Below are 22803 nucleotides of genomic sequence, written 5' to 3'. Positions count from 1 at the left end.
TACTCGATGTGATTAAGGTTTGTGCTGAGATGTAAATTTTAAGAGATATAGCGAGGTAATGAGAATGTGTATTAAAATTAAACGTAATCATGACACACTCAAAAAGAAGTATCAATCACCTGTGTATAAATCTATTCCTGAAGTTGAGGAAGTTATGGCTTGGTGAACGGAGAATATAGGTAAGGTCTCAAAGGCACTAAAAAGAAGGGAATTGACTTAGAGTAAGGTATGGTAACGAACATGAATGAAGAAACAGAAATGGGGGCAGCTTTTGTTAGAGACTCGTTGAAGAATAAGAGCAACAAAATGGTTCTGAAAACATTAGGTGCGGTGTGCAAATATGACTCAGGTAAATGGTGGTTGCTTCAGTATGTACTATTGAACTTATTTCTGCGTGTTATGTTTCAGGTGAACTCTTAAAGATCTACGCTTGGAGGGGCGACGCTAGGGCTATTATGCATATAGAGCAAATTGTTGGTGTCTTCAAATCTAAGTTGTTTTGCAAAGTCTTTTACATAGAATAGTTATGATAGACCAAGATACCAAGTCAATCATAGTTGTAAATATATTTTCTGAGTATTTTAATTAAATTTTCACCTGGTTCACAGTTACATATTTCATAGAAAAATCGTAATTAAATAGTTGTGATTAAATGTAATTTGTATTAATAGACTTGAATTTCTTATTTACTTGAGTGGAAACACCCTAGGTTCAGACCGGGTTTGGGGCGTTACAGTCCTCTAAAGCTTCAATCTTATTTACCCATTTTCTATAAAAGGCATAACTGTAGAAGAAAGATGTAGTCTAGTCACCCTGTTTAAGCCAATTGGCACGAGCTCATTATTCCCAATAACATTCCTCTTTGTTGGATTCGATATTTAGAGCCAATCTAAATCCACACCAATACATCATTAATAGGATTCATCTAATTCAAAATCTCCAAATGTCTATTTAAGTCCTTCACAACCTTACCTTTCAGGTTACCATTACGTCAACTCCAATCTGCCAATCCTTTCCCTAATAAATACAATCGAGCAGGTACATCCTTAAATCTATTTTCCCATAATCTATGAATTTCCAACTCACATGGATTGTCCAAAGCCCATGCAGTTTCAAATCAAAATTTCTTTGCTCCACCTCGATTGACTATCCTAGATAGATATTCCATTGTATTGACCAAAATCGAATAGTGATAAGAAAAACCATGTTGCAAATGTATGATATTAAATCTAGGGAATAAGTTCCACCAACTATCATTCGCCATCCCTCGATCCAACCTCTCCCTTATATTATTCTTAGGTAACCTTCCTCACTCCCACATGAACCATTGTCCCTTGAAACGTAGATCATACAAATTACACTTAGTTAACGTTTCCAGAAATTGAGCCATACTCTGCTCATCTCGAATCTGGCCACCAGATTTTTTAAATGAATACAGAATCTTATTAAATCTCTTGCCACTAACCATGGTAAAGATTGATCATGACCCAATTGTCGCAAGAAATTCCATGATTTCGGTCAGAAAGAAACATCAAGCGTGCCATAGAATCCTATGAACCTCCAATCACACCCAACCTTTTTAGAAGAAATAGTCATATCAATATGGGAACAAGAAAAACTACACAGAGTGACAATAAAATATTGCCTCCATCCTAACGATAATCCTCCTGTAGAACCATCTGCTTGAAGATCAAGTATATTTAAAAGACAACACTTCAAACGGGCCATTTCTATTCTCTACCTACTTAGCTTTGTTTCAATAAAAAGTACAAGGTGTAGACACATATTCCTCAGCATGTGATTCAAACGACGAACTGGCTGTTGGTTCCCCAAATCATGGACGTTCTAACATGGGATTTTCATTAGATATGGTAGCCCATACATCTGGGTCGTTCGATATACTATTAGTGGGAGCAGCATCCTGTTCCAAAGTAGCCTATACAGAATCCTTGGTGCTAGAAACTATAGAGGCAAAAGTTACCAATCGTGGTCTTTCTTTCCTGTAAACCACTTCCATTGGACTATCGTGGTCTTTCTTTCCTGTAAACCACTTCCATTGGACTATCTTCCATCCCATCCTAAACTCAACTCATTAATCCTCCTAAATCCTACTAGATTTACTCCTAAATTAACGGATAAAATAAAATATTGACTTACCATAATCATCTCTCTTAATTGATTGATTGCTATCATTATCCCTAAATCAAATTTCCCAAATTACCCTCATCCCTAAGCCAAACGCTAGTCGTCGGTTGTGCTCATTGTGGCCACGCCTTCAACTCGATATCTCATCCCATCTCTATCACTTGTTTTCTGTGAACAATCCATATTGGAATAAAACTATCTCTATGCCCCATTCTTCCACACAAAAACAAAAAAATGTCATCTTTTCATGTTGGAATCAAGCATAGACCTCATCACGTGAAGGAACCAAAAGTTTCTTCCTTTGCTTCAATAAAGTACTGCTTAAAAAGTTGTTAACGTTTATATTTCATATATGAAAATATGAATGATGAGATACAAAAAAGTATTTTTTATAATTTAAATTGATATATTTCATATATCATAATATTAAAAATTTTAAATATCATTTAAGTATATATATTTTTACTTTACAACATCATATCTAAAATAAATATTTTACATTTTTCAAATAATTTTTTTAACAATACTAAACATTTAAATATTAAATCAAACTTTTCAAAACCATCACAAACATTTTTCAAAAATAATGTTAAACTAAAGATATCCTAAACATTGCCATTAACAGCACAACTTGAATACAAGATTCAAATGGCCATATGTTCGCGTAAGCGACATGTACATGCCCCATTTTCTGTCTTTGATACATATTAAATATGATTATTATGAATATAAGTCTTAAGCAATGAATGAAGTAATGAACATTGTCCATAAAACATAGAGACTATGCTTTAAATAACTGAGCATTCTCTGCAACATATTATGGTCTATTAAATTAATTTTTTATTAATATAAAATACTTCTTTTTTACCCAAATTACCCTTTCATCTCATATTTTATTGACCACATGGAACAAAGGGCCCTCAAGTTGCGTAAAGATGGTATGCCCTCTCTCAAGAAGTTTAAAAGGAAGTTAGGTTAGCTTAATATTGTTTTAGAAAGGTTTTTGTAACCAAAAAAAAATGTTTTTAAGAAAATGAAAATTAATTAATTAAATTCATGTATTAAATTCGCATCTAATTAAGCTCCTATTGTTAATTAAAATAATCAATGCGGTTTTCATCATTGTCCCCGTTGACTGTTAAAATAAATTGATTGACCAATCAAATAATGACACGTGGCAACTTCTGGTTTAATCTAATATTTTTCTCATCAAGAAAATCATAAAAAATTAGAAAATTATTAAAATTATTAAAAATTATAATAAAATATAAAAACTTATAAATATTATAAAAATATAAAAATTATTTAAAATACTTGAAATTAAAAAAAACGTATTAGAATTCTTTAAAAAAATACTAAAAATGTTAAAAACTATAAAAAAATATTTAAAATATTAAAATTCATATAAACTTATGAAAATTATTAAAAAACATAAAAAATTGAACTGGACATGTAGCCCAAAATCGATAATGGTACCGATATGAGGAAAACCATTAGACTAGTTGACTTGGGAACCAAGTGGTTGAACCGATTTTTTATTTTTTTAATATTTTTTATCAAACCAAATTTTCATTATCCAACTATTAGCATATGTCAAAATGAAAATATTCTCACCAAGGTTTTCAGAATCGAATTGGTGGTTCAATCGGTCAGGCCATCGGTTTTCCAGTTCGACTAATACGTCCAATTCAATTAAATAAAAAATAAAAAAAAAAATCCGTTCAACTGTCTGGTTCCTAGGTAAACCGGTCTAATGCCTTCTTCCGAAGCAATACCCTTATCGATTTCGGTCTAATCAGTCCAATCGACTGATTTGATCCAGTTCAAATTTTAACGATTTGTTTATGACTTTTATAGAATTTTAATATGTTTTAATAAATTTTTAAATTTTTAAATTTTTTAAATTACTTTTATAATATTTTTATGATTTATTATATTTTATTTGACTTTTTTTTATATTTTTGATGTCTTTTTATAATTTTTATAAGTTTATATCAAGTTTCATATTTTTAAATATTTAATAATTTTTATAATTTTTTGATAATTTTTTTATAATCTTTTTAATTTTTTATAATTTTTTTAATCAAAAGTTGTAACGTGTCACCTTCGGATTGATCCATCAATTTATTTTAATGGTCAATGTGGTCAATGACAAAACTCGTTATCTCAAGGGCTTAATTGATTATTTTAGTTAATGACAGGGGCTTAATTGGGAGCGGATTTACTATAGGGGCTTAATTAATTTTTTTTGCACTTAAGAGGTTTTTTTTTTACATATAAGCCCTTTTTTAATTTCTCAAGGTATCTACCGGAATGAGCCCAATAATTGATCCTCCGAATTTTGTAAACCCATTTAAGGGGTAGATGCTGGTCACGAGTTTTAAAATATGGTAAAAATTTATTCTTTTTAAAGTTTAATTTAATATTTAAGTGTATTGCATTGCTTTTAAAACATGTTTTTAGAAAAGATAAAACGTTTATTTTAAACATATTGTTGTAAAGTAAAAAAAAATGCATTTAAATTTGTTAATATTACGATACATGAAATGTATCAATTTAAATTATTTTTTGGTATTCTTCATGTTCATTTTAAGATCTACATTTGGTGTTCAAAGTTACCAACAATGTCTGGTTCAGCATGTGTTGCAATTCACATAATATATTTTGGGTTACTATTCCGAGAAACAACTTTAATTAAAACGATAAATTCTCAAAATAGTCACTTTTGTTTGACTCATGTTATATTTTAGTTATTTATGTTTGAAATGTTACGTTTTAGTCACTGAGCCGTTAATCACCGTTAACGGTGTAACGATAAGCTGACGTGACACATTACATCATCATTTCAAACGGAAATTTTAGATTAAATTTTACAATTGGTCCTTATATTTTTTTCATTTTATATTATTTTAACTTTCTTTTAACTTTCTTTCTTTTTTCTTTATTTTCCATACTCTTCTGCTTCTCCCTTTGTTTTCCTCCCTTCTTCATTTCTTTTAATGTAGTTTTTCTATGTTTTCCATTTGTTAAAACTAGTTCACAAGGTTGCGTCACTCGAAAAAATTAAATTGCTCAAAAAAATAAAAGTATAGGGACTAGTTTTAACAAATGGAAAACATAGAAAATTACGTTAAAAGAAATAGAGAAGGGAGGAAAACAGAGGGAGAAGCAGAAGAGTATAGAAAATAAAGAAAAAAAAGTTAAAAGAACATAAAAAATTAAATTGCTCAAAACGAAAATATATGGGGACCGATTGTATAAATTAACCTAAAATTTTTGTTTGAAATGATGATTTAATGTGCCACATCAGCTTATCGTTACACCGTTAATGGTAATTAATGGCTTGGTGGCTAAAATGTTATAACGCGATAACATAAGTGACTAAAACGTAACATTTTAAATATAAATGACTAAAATGTAATCTTAAATAAACAAAAGTGACTATTTTAATAGTTTACCCTTTAATTAATCAATTAAATTTAAGTACTAAGCTTTGCATCACTATAACATCCATTTGGCTACGATCAGCTCACTATAAAAAAGAATAGGTTCTAAAACTTCCAAAATAAGCAACAACAATCAAAGAGCCCACTTTCGAATTTGATTTTAAGAATAATTGTATTTGAAAGTATCTTACAAGTACTTTTAAGACTTATTAAAATGCGACTAATTTACTCAAAAATGTCAAAAAATAAAAAATTTTATCAAAGTAGGCCGATTTTCGAAAAAAATTATGGGAAAATGTCATTTTTATGAAAACGCTGCCAGTTGGGAGTGTTTTCAGGTGATTTGCAAGAAAACGCTTCTAGCTATAAGTGTTTTCAGGAAAACGCTTTTAGTTAGACACGTTTTCTACCAAGTCACCTGAAAACGCTTCCAGCTGGATGCATTTTCTGCCAAGTCAACTACTGGAAGCGTTTTTCCCTTTATTTTTTTAGGGTTAGGATTTTATTTTTTAAAGTAGATTTTTGTTTTTTAGGGTTAGGATTTAGGTTTTATAAAGTAAAGTTTTTTGGATTTAGGGTTTTGTTATATTTTGGTTTAAATTTTTAAGTTTATTATATATTATTTAACTTTTTATAATTTTTTTGAAATGTTAAATAATAATTATTGAATTTGAAATTTAAAAACATCGTATTTACACCAATCGTATATACTAATTGTATTTTGTAATTCGATTCATAATTGAAACTCGACTAGGATGAAATATTAGTTATTAATTTTTTTTCGTTTTCTGTGTTTTTGCTAACAGTGCGTCCTAGTTAGAGCGTTTTCTCTCTACAAATTCCAAACCCCGACTAGGCTGGGAAATTTTTAGAATGAACTGCGAGTCACCCCTTGGTCTATAAATGCAACCTATTTCAGCATCAAGTGGCATAAATTATTTACAAGCAAAGAAAATTGTAAGAAGATTAGAAGAAGAGAAGTTCGCACATAAGACATAAGTTGGAGTAACCACACTATTTGCATAAATTAAGTATTGATTTTTGTTGTTCATATTTAGTTACAACATTATTTTTCTGCATAATGTTTTTGTTTCAAATATGTGAAACAAGTTATTTGGTTGAAAATGAATGGATAAGTTAATGTTATTGTTTATTACGATGGTGAAGTGCGTGACACTGAGAACGGGGTGGTTTTTTATCAGATAACACAACGCGATTTTTTTTGTAATCTGTAAACGCGTGTTTTTCCATACAATACAAATCAATAAATTATACAACTTTTTTTCATTGTTCACGTGCAGTCTTGATTTAATATTATGAAATGATAACAGAGACCAACTTTAATGAAAAAGTGATATTTATTTAAAAACATAATGATGTACAACATGGATACAATAAAAACATTTGATATTTATTGAAATGTTAACATGAGAAGTACAATAATAAAGTAAATCAATCTAATCCTTGGTTAAAATGTGTGCCACATTGGGGTGGTCGATGATTGTGAGCTGAATTCCATCTTGGTTCATCCTCCAGTATAGGTTATGGTCTCGGTCTCTCATATTCTTCACCTTTTGTCTATGGTTGATTGTGATCGGTTGCTCCTCGATTGCCATCGTACATCCTCTAGTCTAGGAATAGGTGGTTGGGAAGATGATCCACCTTGGTAGAAGAATGAACTCGGAGGTGTTTACGACACCATCGGCGTAGGGGTATAACTATATTGTGTCCCATACACTGTGTCCTATACATCGATGGCATAACGACTAAACGCTCGATCGGTGCCCGAACCATAAACGGCCTATATGTTGTCGTCAGTCTCGTCGCCGTTGAAAATGTCAATGGAATTAGCGTGTCATATGTCGCGAACAAAAGTCCAAAAATAAAACTGGCATCGAAGTAGAAGCAGAAAAATGTGGTTGCAAATATGGTGCTTGTGTGAAAATGACAGAGTTAGTATATGCACCAGAATAAGACGAGACATAGTGACCAGGGGGTGGTGCGGCCATCGGTGTTGGTTCTTGAATAAGTGTTAATGATGGACTCGCCTCGCTAGACATTGGATTTATAGGCGCCCGTCGTAGCCTCCTCGTATGCGGTTGCCGACTCCTTTCCTCTTCCCCTAACAAGTATGGCTTGCCATAAACCTTAAACCATTGCATGTACTTCGGATCACAAGTTAATTCCGGAGCGATAATAACCTCGCGAGTAGGTAAAAACTCATACCTATTGTTCCACATGTTGATATATTGGGCAAGAAATACCAGCCAATTCTCATCCATCCTCCCCCACAAGTCGATAGGATATAGATTATCGAGGCCTTGAAGTGCCATTGGAATCAATTGCCTGAACCCGAATTACCGCAATACTCTATCCGACTCGTGCATCTCCACGGTAGCGTACACTACCAATGGCACCTTCACGTGCCATATGTTGGAATTCACCAATAATTTTGATGGGATACATTCTTAAATTGTCAAATCCTCGTAAGGCTTCCATTCAAACTGTATTAAAATAATAAAAATTTTAGTGTTATATATACTACTAAATCTCAAATTAACTAATTTAATATTATATAATTCAAATTTTAAAAAATAGATACCTCTGCTTCCGATCGTTGGTCTAACAGAAGCCGTATATCTCGAACCTCATTCGGTAGTCCCACGTAACTCGGCTGATGGTTCCACCTATTGAAATAATTTCTTAGCAGAATTTAAAATTTAATTAATTTTATTATGGTAAATATATTATCTAATGAATTTTACCTTGTTATGAGTGGGAATGTATAAGGGTAGTTCATTCGAGGATGTAAAAATGGCAATCAGTACCACACCCATGATTGTAGTAGTAACATGCAACCACCAATTTTAATTTTCTGTGGTTGCGTCACCCAACACATCTCCCGGTACAAGGTCGCCAATACGGCGGACCCCTAACTAAGTTTGCCCACTTCTCTAAAGTTGACGAGTTTTAGCAGTCACCTTAGATGGACGAGATTTCGTGACTTATCCGGCATTAGGATACCCTCGATGATCTGAAAAATGTACGCCCGAGCATGTTGTTCTCTTTGGACTTCAGTCGAATCCTCGTCGAGCCCACTGAAATTTCTTCTTAACCAACTGATTTCCATCCGGCCTTTAAAAATCGTCTCTAGAACCCTCCCCAAAAGTTCGGCGCATACGTCTCTCCAATCAGCTGCTTGAACTGACCTAGTCACTACCGACCCATCCACCGGTAACTCGAGCTGTAACTGTACGTCTTCCAAAGTAATAGTACACTCGCCACATGGAAGATGGGATATATGTGTCTCGGGTCTCCACCTTTCCACCAACACGCTTATAAGTGTCGAGTCCAACTTACACCCCCTACCTACAAGGGCCACGTATGAAAAACCAGCATCTCTCAAGTAGGGCTTGATCAAGGGTGATGGATGAGAGGGTGGATTACGAATATAGGCCTCCAAAATTCTATATTCCGCCTATTTAGGTAAAAAATATACAAAATATTAAATTCAAATATAACAAGAAAATAGAAAATTAAACAACATTAAAATATAATAAAAATATTCTTTCCATTTGCAATTAATTGACAAAAATGTGGCCGTAAAAACGGATTAGATATCTGGCCATTGCTAATTTCGAAAAACACCAAATAAGCTTTAATAGAAAAATAATTTACGAAAATGTTAAAATAATTTTAATAAATAAAATAAAATTTGAGTGAGATTTTAACAAAGAATTGAGAGAAATTTGAAAGAGATTTGAGAATATGCCAGAGAGTTGAGATTGAATTGTAAAAAGGGTTTATATAGGAAAAAAATTAGACCGTTGGGGGTTCTAACGGCTAATTAAATAGTTGTTAAAGAAAGTATCCGTTGAAGATTATCATTGAAAGAAAACGCTTTCAGCTGAAAGCACGTTTTCGTAAAAATAATTTATTCCCAAAATTTTTTTAAAAATCAATCTATTCTAGTATTTTTTTTATTTTTCAGCTTTTTTGAGTAAAATAATCTTAAAATTCTATATCAATGGTATAAAATAGAAATGTTATTAATGATAAAAGATCACATCAAATCAGCCCTTTAGCAGAAGAACAAAATGCAGCAGAAATTGATTGTCTTTTGAAACTTTGGTTTATGAAATTAAAAGGAAGTACAGTGATCACGTGAAGAACAGAAAAGAAACAAAAAGGGTCCAGAAATAGTAAAAATCTTTTACTTGTACACAGTTTCGTTAAAGCTGGTTTGACAAGGATACCCCGTACATCTATCTGCGGGCAAATTGCCAAAGTATAACAATAAAACTTACTGGCGTGGTTGTGGAGGTGGAGAAATGGGGTGTAGCCACTAGGGCACTAGCAACAGGCGCCAGCATGCAAATTGCAGGCAGAGAAAAACCCCAGAAATCCCCACCCACTCTCTCTCTGGTACACAGACTAGAGGCGCCGCGCTATGTTTCATTGTGAATTGTCACATCATTCATCAGCAGCAGCTTGTTCATTTCTTCACTACAGCACTTCCCAAACTGTTGTTTTCTTTTTCCTTTTTCCCGTTGCTGTTGTTGTTTTTTACTAGTTCAGAGCCATTAGCCCCGTCGCTTCAATCTCTTTCAGCTGCATGCAAACCCTTTCCTCAACTTCCAGGTGTAGGTCTCTGGCCATCCATCCCACGTTGTTGTTCATCTTCCAAAAAGGACATTGATTTTTCTGCCCTCTGAACTCTGATTTGAGCTGAATCATTCTCTCCTATTTTGGGGATTTTAGATTCTCTTCCCTTTCCTGCGCTTGTATGCTATGCTCCCATATTTGTCTAGAATCAGCCACATTTTAAAAGTTAAAACAACAGTATCGTATGCATTATGCATTGGCTACGGAACTTGGAATTAGAGTTCTTTATGGTTCAGCCGGATCAAGTCTTGGGGTCGATTTGGTCAATCCAAAAAATTTCATTTTAATATTTAAAAGATAAAATATTTTAATTTATAATTTATATTTAAAAATTATTATTTTTATTATTCAAATTGATTTTAAACCAAATCGAAATATAAAAATCTTTGTCAAAACCGTACTCAAATAGAGCCATGTATATATTTTTAAAGTTTTTTATTATGGGTTCAACTACTTGTTTCTTCATTTTTTTATTTTTATGTTTTTTTCTCTCTTTCCCACGTCTTCTACTCTTCTTTAGTCTTTAACTTCCCATCTATTTTCAATTTCTTTTTTTTTTACACTTCTTCTTTTTCTTCTTCTCCTTTACCAAACCCTAGCTGTTACCTCTTTCCCTTTCATTTTTTTTTCATTCACCCTCAATCCCCAATAGCACTATCCAACCTCACCATTGTCCACTGCTTCCTCATCACCTATGAACCATCACCACCTCACCTACCCAAACAAAACCTAACCCTCACCTTTTACCTCACCCAAAATCCTCATTCCTCCATCAACACCACTCTAATCGAACCCCTATACATACATTAAGAACTCGTCATCTTCCCAAACACCCTCAAATCACCCCTAAGCAATGCTCAAGTCTTCAATAAGCTTGACCATGGCCGGGCCACCCATTTGCTTTAAAGATTTGAGCAAAATTATAAGCTAAAAACAAAATTTATTTTCTAAACAGATTAAACCTTGTTTAAAATTTTTTTACTCGAACCCGGTCCGACTCAAATCACATGCCTATGCTTTCTTTTCTTTTTTTCTTAGTTAAATCAACCCTCTCCTCCACTCCACCAATTTCTAAATCCCTAACAGCCCAACCCTCTCCTCCTCTCCTCCATGTTCTTCTTACAAGCTAGCGAATAGTTTTAAGTTAGGAAATTAGAAAGTTTGTGATTGGCTTACGACTTATGTTAGAGGATGGAGGAAACTGGTGACCAATTAAGAAGAAATATAAGCGGGGTATCTCATGAGTGACTCACTAGCATCAACCACAGCATAGTCTCTATTTTGTCTTCTTTGGTGTGAAATATAAATTACCAACTACCCAAGGAACAGGAAGAGATCCATACAAAGCCAATAATAAGAACGAAGAGAGGAAGAGGGAGAGGAAAAGGGAGAGGGAGACTAAGAGCTTTAAAGTTTACAAGGCAAAAGAATGAGAAATGGGGTGGGCAATTGTTGTTCATGGAGGTGCTGGAGACATCCCACTTTCTTTACCCCAGAAAAATGTCTCATTCATAAAGCTAGCCTCCACCGTTGACTTGACGTTGGGATCGCCGCTCTCAAAGCCCATAACCACCTTAGACTTTGTTGAACTAGTGGTATTCGCTTTTATTACTATATATACCTTATTATTTATATTCATTGCATCTCTAGTCTTGGTTTATGTCAAATAAGTAGTTTGTTTTGCAATATAGTTGGTGCCGATGTAAATTACATAATATGACCAAAATATTTGGGATGTTCTAATTCTAGCTAAAATTTCTTTTTAATCACTACTTTTGGGGTGCATATTTTTATTGTGAAATTCTGCAACTTTGAAACAAACGATTGGCTAAAGTGGTTTCACTTCAGCCAGAGGGACTAGATTTCAAGAGCTTATGCCAACATGAAATGTGTAACAACTTGTTTTTCAGTGGTGTTGGAAACGGTGGTTATGAAATCTCATTTCCGACGATATCAATGAATCAATTCATATGATCATTATATATTTATCTTGATATTCAACATACAATTAACATAAATATACAACCAAATAAATTGATCTCGAATCATAAAAGTACAAGTCGAGATCTCGCATCACTCGTCGACGACTCTCTCTTTTCCTTTCTCTCTTGATGGCTCAGCATCCTCTTTAGCTATGTACAATCATTCAACAAATAAGTAATATAAATTTTCATCCAATTCACATTTGAATACAAAGCCAAGTATATTTTGCTTTTTATTCAATTTAATCCCTAAACTCGGGTAAACATATCTTTCGATATATAGCTTTGGATTGAAATTCGATTACACATTTACTCATTAGGGACCGTATACTTTCTATTCCTAACATAATTTCATGATAAGTTTTCATTTTATTCAATTTAGTCTCTAATGTAAAAGTTAACAACCAAACTTATTGAACTTTACAATTTAGTCATTTTCATAATATAAGTTTAACTTCTATCAATTTCAAGTCTAATTCATCAAATCCTCAATAATAGAAACTTGATAAAATTTCAACAATTGAACAAATTGATACATAGGTTATCTAAATCAAGCTCATACAATCACAAATCTATAAAAAAAGAAGAAAAATGGCATAAAAACTTACTTAAAATAGTTGTAGAATGACCAAGCTCCAAAAATTGAGTTTTTCTTTACTTTTGCTTCAATGGACGGTGAGGAAATTGATAACTCATCATATTTCTCCATTTTCATTAACTTGTATACTATAATTAATTACTAATTAACCTTGATTAATTAAGTTAAACATGTTTTACATTTACTTAATCTTAATTTAATAATAATTTAAATCTTTAATGGAAATCATGATAAAAATCCACTAACTACCATTCTAAATTGGTTTATTAATCATTTTAGTCCCTTGGATAATTGTTATCTAAGTCCCTAAGCCTTTTTCTAATTAAAACTCTATAGCGATTAAACTTTTACAATTTAGTCTCTAAGCCTTAATTAACCACTTTTTTCGGCTAAATTACTTGACCAAATTTCAATATGTCTTTATACTAACTCTGTAAATATTCCTATTTAATATTTACAGACTCGATTTGCGAAAACGAGGTTCTGGAATTGCATTTTCTGACACCATTGAAAATCGGGTCATTATAAAGCAATATTACGTGGTTGGATCGTAATACGGAAGGACAACTTATTTTAGTAGATAAACCTAAACATGACCTTAGTCTAATCGGAAATGAGCTAACTGGTTAGAAGACTAATATGTCGTCCATCAAGTCCATTTGGGAAGATGTTTTGTCTTGAGCATTAGAACGGATGACTCGTAGAAGATAGAAACATAGATATGACTGACTGGAGTAACAGTACATCGGACAAGACCCAAGTAGAATAAATCCTAGATTCGTTTATAGATTTATTCACTTGTGGCATTCACAATGTGACATACCTAATTCCTGAGTGGATGATGGACCATGTATGCGTGACTCGTATACTTTGATGCAAATAAAAGCTTGAGTTTAAATAGATAAGGAACCGAAAGTTGGTGAGTTGGGTATAAGACTTATATAGTATTTAGCATCATTCACAATAGTGAAATACATAGTTCGACTAAATGGTAAATGATACCCTCTCATTGGCATTATATGATAGATGAAAAGTAAATGTGGCCATGGGTCATTTGTCTTTATGATGAATGACTTGATCACTATTTGATAATAATTGACTTTTCATGAAGGAAGATGTTATGGTTACCATGAGATAAAATAGGATCATATTGGGAGAACAAATTTATCCGAAAAAGTTTAAGGATATCTTATAAGGGTAACACACTTATGACAAGGTCATTAGACAAGGATTGATTAAGTAGCTTTCGTAATGGTATGTAATTAGGGAAAGCTTAATCACGATACTGTAGTGGAATGACTTTGTGACTAAATAAGTTTATAATTAATAGACGAAAATCTAGAACTTTGTTATAAATTATTTAAGCCATAATTATATATGTCCAACCGGTAGCTTGTTGAAACAAAAAAAAAAAAGAATAGAAAAGATGATGTTAGAAAAATGTGACGCATTCACAAATGAATGCGTTTTCTCACTAAGTGTAGAAATGACTTGAGAATTAATTTAAGGTTTTCAAACTATTATGTAATTAATTATGGTTAAATAATTGAAGTTAGAAATGGAATTAAATTAATTAATCATTATGAATCCAATTAAATAAGTAAATTAAATATATTTTCTAATAGATTCTTTTAAGGAAAATTTTTTATGGCATTAATAGAATTAGAATTGAGTTGAGAAATTCATTTAATTGGAAATTAATTAAATTAATAGAATAAATAATATTTATTTTTGGAAATAGAAAACAAAGATTGGATTTGATTAAATTATAGAGTGTTAGGTTAAAAAGTCTAGGAAACACATATAATTGAACCTAATACAGGAGAGGTCTAAATCCCCTCCATAAGAGAGAGGGACGGCAACCCTAATATTATTTACTAGGGTGTGTCGTCCATCTCCTCTCTAGTTAGACTAGAAGAGTGTTTTCTATTTTAAATAATATTATTTGTTCAAGTCTTATTCAACCAAAATCGTTCAATCTCTCCCAATAAATAAATGATTATGATAGAGCTATTTACACACAAGTTTTATATATCGTTATTTTGATAGAAAGTAGTGAAAATTTATTTTCTTAGAATAAATTTTATTTTCTAGGAATTACAATTGTTGTTGGCTTCTATTGAGAGAATATCTTTCTTACTGAAAGTAATTTATTTGTTTCTTGTTCTGTGTTTGGTTTATGTTACTCGAGCCCACACTCAGCATAATTCAAGGTATGAGGATAGTAGAGAAGGTCGTTTGGTTGATATAAATTCGTCTTACAAAAAGCACAAGTACTTTTCGGGACAAGGTTTATTGAGTCAGTTTTCAAAAAAATTTAAATTCCATTGTAACTGAAAACCGTTTTCTTAACTGGATTTTTTCGACAAATACTACCTTGGATTTTATTTGTATCAAGCATCAAATAGTATCTAATACTCCTACAGTCTGTAGTTTGCGCCTTTTTCCCATTATCATTAGAGACAAGCATTTTTGGTGGATCAACCATGCCTTCAGTTTCAGAAGAATGTAAGGTTTCGGTATTTGTTTGATTTTTCCTAAGTTTTCGAATTGTCTTCTCTATTTGAAGATTGAAAGGTGGTAATCCCTACAAAAAATGGTAACTACACTAAAATTCAACACTCCTCCTAAAATAAACTTAGCTGATTATTAGATGAGTAATAATTAATTAATATTAAGTTATTTAATTTATTGATTTCATCTTCACACACCAATGAAAAAGAGTCTAATAACAAAATAAGAAAAGTGATTTCAATGCAAAATTAATGCAGAAGAGAGAAATCGCAATCTTCCTCAAACAGTCACTCACAAAAGTCATTACAAACTAAAACTTTTAAAAAAAGAATTAATAAACTCAAAGCAACCTGAAGCCAGACCAAAATAATGAAAAATATGAAAACCAACCGTAATTCAATCTTTCTCAACATGGAAGAATGCATGGAAGCATATCTTGGTAGCAAGTGAAATATTTATTTGCAAAAACGTTAAATATAAAAATTGGTATTCGAATTTGTCTATTTCTCCTAATTTAGTATTTATGGTTTTTTTTTTCTTTTTTTGTCTCACCATCCACTATATTAGTACTTGTCACCCTCTTTGGCTGCAAACCAGACCCCTTTCTTATTTTTCCTTTCATTTTTTCTTTAAAAAATAATAAAACCTTTTTCTCTTCTTCTAACCCTAGTTGCTACCGCCATCCATGGCCTTCTTCAGCCGATCCGACCATCAAAACTCTTCTCTCTTCCTCGTTTTCACAAATCTTGCCTTGTATTTCTAAGAAAATCTCTTTAAAGCCGAAAAAAATCAAAGCTTGATCCTTGAGATTTTGAAATTATACTTTCCGCCTACTGATGAAAGACTGAAGAGGCTTTTGGTGAGGCTGAGAGTGAGTTGAGGAGCTAAAAGAAGCAGTAGTAGCACCACTGCCAAGGCAACAACAAAGAATTGGTTTTCTTGGAGCCTAGTAGAAGTTATTCAAGTAATGGAGTTAAGGGTCAACAAATTCAATGGAGGAATTGCCCTTATTGTTCATTGGATCCATTGGATTTTTAGGGTTTTCTAAATTCTTGTATTTTATTTATTTATTCTGAGTTTCTGCTCTCTCAAATAATTTTAAATTCTTATAATTTTTTAGGTTCTTGTTATCATATTAGGTTGTTAATTTTTTCTAGTTGAAATAATATTAGGTCGAAAATGTTAGGTTCTTTGTTTATTACTAAGATTGAATTTGAGAATATATTGGGTTCTTTTTTTATTTTTTAAATATTCTGGGTTGTTTATTGTTTGTTATTTATTTTTTTGAATGTGTTGGGTTTTTTATTGTTTGTTATTTATTTTTTGAATGTGTTGGGTTCTTTGTTTGTTTGTTTTTTTAATGTGTTGGGTTTTTTGTTTTCAAGATTCTGGGTACAAAACTTTTTTTAGCACTTAATTTTCTTCCTTCAAAAAATGTGTTATGAATAGATAAAACAAAATAGATAGAAAACAAATCAGATGGTGAAAGGAAAAAAAGAAGAAGATAAAACAGATGGTGAAAAGAAAAAACGAAAAAGATAGAAGTGAGGTAGAAGATGATGGTGAGAAGAATAATTTTTAAAGGAAAAGTAATTAAAAGAATAATTTTTCAAGGAAAATGAAGGGAAAAAAATTAAAGGGGTTCGGGTTGCAGCCAAATAGGGTGACACGTGGCAGCATGCAAGTGGCCAATGCTGCATGCTGCCACATCAACAAAAAATTAACACCGTTAGGCTTAGGTACCAATATAGTGGACGGAAATAAAATTTTGGTATCAATCTAAGACAAAAAAAAACCATTAGTACCAATTTGGGAGAAGTGGACAAATTTGAGTACCAATTTTATATTTAATCCTTTGCAAAATAAACCCAAAATGTGATAACTTTTTTTATGAAACTTAAAAAAGAAGAAGAAGAAGATAGTAATGGGACTATAAATCATGGAGTTTGCAAAGGAGTAATAACTAATAAACAATTACAAAGATTGAATAGTAATAACATCATAACCAAATGGATCAAAAGGACAAACGAATTTGTTGATGAGACAATAACTTCAACATACAGTGGCAACACAAAAGTAAGAGGGACAAGTTGTGCGTCCAAAGAGTGGCGCCGATAGGAAAGAGAGTGCCATATGGGCAGGAGAGCTGGAGAGCCCCAATGTTGCTTGAGTCCAATTTTCAAAATACTAGAAAGGCCAATGAACACTTCATGGGGAGGAGGAGAAACACCAATGTTGCAAAGACATGGGAGAGCTCCGGTCACACCACACGAATAGGGTGGTGTAGAGGGTTTTTTGGTGCGAAGAGGTAATGTTGCAAACAAATGAACAATATGTACCCAAAAAAAGGTGAAAAGGAAGATTGGAGCAAATCCAGTAACACTGAGTGCTACGACAAGTAGTAGTTGGTAAGTTAGAGAAAGGGAAATATAGTTGATGATAAGTCTCAATAAAAAAAACAAGTTGAGAGAATTTTAAAAGAGAGATTTGAGAGTTAGAATGCCAAAGTGCCCAAAAGTATTTTCACCAGTTGTGAAAAGCTCCTATTTATAGTGTTTCAAAAATAGGAGTTACAAGACTGGTAATTAATGAAAGTAATAATAGATATTTTTTCAATTACAAAAGCATTAATGGTTCTTTTTATTATGAAAGGATTTTGCAGGTGATAGTAAATAATAAATAAGAATGCACTATGTTTCTGAAAAAAGGGAAAAACCTCTTAACTACCTCCATATCCGATCCACCAAGCCAAGCTTTTTAAAACATCCCAAGAGTGAAAATAACCCAAGAACCTTGTCATATCCCGAGGTTACTTCCACTTCTACTTTGGTGAAGCGATACCATGTGAAATATCTTTTGCGGAACATCTCTTGAAACGCAAGGTGATGATTATTCTTGGACAAGAGTTGTTCCTGAATAATAGTTATTTTGACTTGTTCCAAACGTGAGTTCTTCTCAACATAGTTATTATTAATTTAGAGGTTGTTTCGAACAAAAGTTGTTCTATGATGATACTTTTCTTGGTAGAGCTTTTTCTGAATAATGGCTCTTCCAAAAAAAAAAAAATTATTCTAAATACAAGTTCCTAACAATGGTTGTTTTAAACATAGTTATTCTTGAAACGTTGTTATTCTAAATAAGAGCAATTCTGAACTTAAGCTATTCTCAATAGAAGTTGTCCTCATAATAATTACACTGGATAATAGTTGTTCTAACTAAAGAAATGATTCTAGACATGGCTATTCTCAAACAACAACTATTCTAAACAAGAGTTGTTGTTCCGAGAGAGATATAAAGTGAAACGACAATGCTAATTATTTCACACTAGATATCACAATTTTCTAAAATATAATGTTACCTATCTCAAAGAAAATATAAAATATTAATAGCCAAAATTAATTATCTACCAACAGATACAAAGGAGCATGTGGCCAAATCGAGGAGCCCAAAAATGCCCCGAGAACCCCAATTTTGCACAACACGAGAGCTTAAGGAGCACCATGTTGGAGTGCTAAGGGGCAACATAGTCAGATAGAAGAATCGCTAAAAGCCTTGTCGATCATCAATTTTACAGAACACTGGAGAACCCTGATCTCCTCACATGCATGATCCAAACTTGAAAAGAGCCACGTAGCCAAACTCAGCATCCAAATTTCTTTCCAAATTTATATTTTAGATTAAAACTGAAATCTCATGCCCTGTTTGTTACCACCTAGAATAGTCTGTCCCATTCATTTAGTCAAACATGTCTTCACACGTGCCTACCAGTGTTTAGAAGGTCATCTCTGTTCAATACGAACATGTAAAAGACGGGGTATGGTTAACCCGGTTATTGAATGCTCATCTTTGGGTTGCACTTGCCAACCAGTATGCAGCTCGTCTCTCTCTGCTCTTATCTACATTTCACTTAAGTCTCGGAATTGTAGCTTTTGACTGTAAATATATCTTGCAAGATAAGTTCAATTTTCTAGTTCCTTTCCAATTCTTGTCACAACCAGATTATATCTTGCAAGATGGGTTATTCAAAGTCAGCTTAATTATCAAACTATCATGAAGAAGCACCCACTGCTGGCCTTCTGCATATGCTAATATCCATCTAAATATTGCATCATTAATAATTGTTATAATAAAGTTGTCTTTATGAGAGCAGTCATTCCACGCTTCAATTTGGCCCAAAGAACAATTCTACAGTTCAAAGCAATTTTTTTTATTCGTTTATATGTGAATTTTGGATCACCACAAGATCTATCATCCGCTTTCATAGATACAAGCATCCCCAAATTTTCATGACAACCACAAATGGAAAATTGTAAACAGTAGACAAGTTTTTTATTTAATGTCATTCAATGCTAAAGTAGTCGAGAAAATTGCAGTCACCGCATCCATTCAGGAAGGGATACTGGGTAGGGGGCAAAGTGCTTGTAGAATACCAAATGCACTACTATGATGCCGATCTTGGCTAATATTTTACTTGGGGACAGTAGGAGCCGGAATTACCCCCCACTTCCTTCGAACATCCTCCAAATCTTCATGAAAGTGCTGCTCGTAATATACACACATGAGATCTGTACACTGAAAACCAGCCTTGACAGCCCATGGGAAATAATGCTGGAAGAACAATTTTCTTTGTTTCGCATTAAACCTTGACGTCCCACCTACAACTGAAAGCAGGCACATGGGGAGATGCATTTGCTCAAATTCAATAACCTTCAATGCAGATTCCCCAATCAAGTTGGTAGGAAGGCCAAAAAGGGTATGCCAGAGGTCATGCACCTCACGAGCTCGCATAGTCACATATGCAAGTTCATCTGTGTCCATGAATCGCACAGGCGGCCTGTCATCCGGGGAAAAATTCCTGGATCCCATGAACCTTGCATATGCAGCACCAAAAGTGTTCTCTGGTAGATCCCATGCATGACCAACCTTTGCAGATATAACCTGTGGCCGCTCAAGGAGCACTGCCTATTAAAGAAAACGACTTGGTTATGGATGAAATTTGGAAGACGTTACTCATGCCAGCTTTGAACAATGTGGATGAGGAAGACCAATGAAAACAAGATGCTTGAACCATCAAGCAGCTTATTGACCAAAAAGAATGCAATGGATTAATATCACAGGCAGACTCAGAATTCCCCATCATGAACTCTGATTAAGCTCTAAATTTCCAAATTGGACACTGCATTGCATATGGTGAAAAACAAAGCAATGTATTCCAAGAAAGACATACTAACAAGGGGCTTTATTTTATCAAATAACAATCAAGACCAGAAGAGGTAAAAGGAATAAATCTGCACCTTAAACAAACTCAATATACATAAAAAAGAATGAAGAAATTGCAGTCTATAATTGCTAAAAATGATGTTAACATATAAATACTACTAACTTTACTAAACAGGAAGGGTAACTCTATGCACAGTTGATTCCTCAAAAACCAACAAAGAGCTAGAGTATCTAGTCATCTAGCATTTTTCACTAAATTCTAAGAACACTTAAAGCAAATAATATCACATTGATCATCCATGAATTAACTTTAAAGTTAAATAATAGAATTAACAATTAGAAACACTAATTTATTAAAATTATCAGTTTCGATTATCAGATAGCAACGTTACTATGATTATGTATTTAAATCATATATTGCAAAGGATAGCTTTGCTAGTCCAATGCCAAGAACACAAAGTTTCTCCATTGACGACTCAAACAATCCCCATAATCCATATATATATATATACTTGTCTTTTACCAACTTAAGTTTCTGATTCAATATGAATTCTCAAACAAAATCCCTCTAACTGCAAAATTACTCGAACAATTACATTTCTATATATAGCCAAAAAATCTGCTGTTTTTTTTTTTCAAATGATTACAAATGAATACATAGGTTACGAGTGATAGGAAGAGAGACTAACTCTGCCTTCGGGGCTCCTCCTCATTCTCTCAAGAACCCTTTCAAAAGCAGGCTTTCCAGTTGTCTCTCCTAAAGCAGCTATTAAATCAGCCCTTCGTGGATCGAGCAATGCACCCACCGCTGAACCTACTGCAACCGCCGCCTGCTGCCATGGGCTCAGCTTAATTCGAGCCCTTTCTATCATTACTAATTACTAAAAATTAAGGCCCCAAAAAACTAAACTTTTAATCAAAGAAGTCTTGAATTACCGGAGTATTAATCCAAGGTTGGGATAAAAAGGGAAGAGAAATTTGAGTGAACAAAGCAAATCGGATCGTATAGATAGAAAAGAGAAAAGGCGCGTTAAAGTTGCCACCGCCGCCGGTGGTCAGGTTGCAAAACTGCCTAGAGAAAGCTGAAACGTTAATTTAGAGGGGTTTTCTTTTTTCCTATTTTATTACATTAAAAGACTAAAATTACAGGCCCAAACATACTGGTTTGAAAGGAGCCCAAAAGAAAGGTGAACAACATTTTAAACATGGGCCAACAGTGGACATTGAACTAACCCCATCCAGAATCTGCTTTGAATTTTAATTCTCTCACTAAACACAGTTTTTGAAAAATATTTCTAGAAAATGAATTGATTTTCTCTTTTTTTTTCGAATAGTTCTGCGTAAAATATTTTATATTTTTAATATTTTTCTTAAATATTTTTTAAAATTTATTTTAGTGCAACAAACCTAACATAAATATATTTGTCAAAATATTACATATTATAGTTGTATTTAAACTTGCTCATGGGCCGGGCTACCCACCCAAGCCCGAAGACCTACTTAAAAAATGGGAGGTTTGGATAAAATACGAGGTCTGAAAAATGAGCTTAGATAAATTTGAGACCCGTTTTCTATATGCGTCGGGTCATGGGAATGATTTTTTTTGCTCAAGCCCTGCTTGACCCAGCAGGAATATTATGTTATAAAGTAATATTATATTAATTATATATGTTAAATAATAATTATATATTCATATTCATATTAAATCATTAATCCAATAACAATTAAACTCATTGCCTATGACCTAAGCAAAACTTACCCAACTAAATAACCCAGCCCAAAATATAAAATTTTAAAATTTATATTTAATATAATAAAACATTTATTATATTTATTTGTGTTTTTTAATATAAATATTTTAATGTGTTAGAAAATTTTTTATTTTGGTCCTTTTTTAGTGCATTTAGTGTATTATATTTTTTAAAAATTTTAATTTTAAATAAAAACATTTAAAAAAATCAAATATGGCAGGCTAGGACAAGCTTGGGTTTACTTTTCTTAAATTGGGCCAGATTTGGGCAATAAAGTAAACTCAATTTTCGGGTCAAACCTGAGCTTGGAAATGTGATCTAAATACATTGCATAGGCCCGGCCCGATCCATGAGGACCTCTAGTTGCATTTTATTTCACAACCAAAATCTATTTTGTAATAAGATGATATTTTATAATAATTTATTATATATAAATTTAATGATAAATAATACCTAATCAAAGCTTAGGTTAAAATATGTCA

General features: G+C 32.7%; 1 protein-coding gene and 1 long non-coding RNA gene across 2 annotated transcripts; both read right to left on the bottom strand.

Annotated features, from left to right (window-relative positions):
- Window positions 1-6939: 6939 nt before the first annotated feature.
- Window positions 6940-12197, bottom strand: LOC121214666 (uncharacterized). Its single transcript, XR_005910273.1, has 5 exons — window positions 9899-12197; window positions 8357-9069; window positions 8194-8278; window positions 7818-8095; window positions 6940-7738 (listed from the first exon to the last, which is right to left on the bottom strand). It is a non-coding gene; the product is annotated as an uncharacterized lncRNA (long non-coding RNA).
- A 7339-nt stretch (window positions 12198-19536) lies between these two features.
- Window positions 19537-21670, bottom strand: LOC107910146 (ubiquinone biosynthesis protein COQ4 homolog, mitochondrial). The gene is made up of 2 exons (XM_016837918.2): window positions 21260-21670; window positions 19537-20312 (listed from the first exon to the last, which is right to left on the bottom strand). The coding sequence occupies exons 1-2, from the start codon at window positions 21440-21442 to the stop codon at window positions 19818-19820; spliced, it is 678 nt and encodes a 225-aa protein (XP_016693407.1). The 5' UTR covers window positions 21443-21670; the 3' UTR covers window positions 19537-19817.
- Window positions 21671-22803: the final 1133 nt, after the last annotated feature.

The sequence above is a fragment of the Gossypium hirsutum genome, chromosome D02 (assembly GCF_007990345.1).
Source record: "Gossypium hirsutum isolate 1008001.06 chromosome D02, Gossypium_hirsutum_v2.1, whole genome shotgun sequence".
NCBI lineage: Eukaryota > Viridiplantae > Streptophyta > Magnoliopsida > Malvales > Malvaceae > Gossypium > Gossypium hirsutum.
This window is presented reverse-complemented; position numbering and strand designations above follow the sequence as displayed.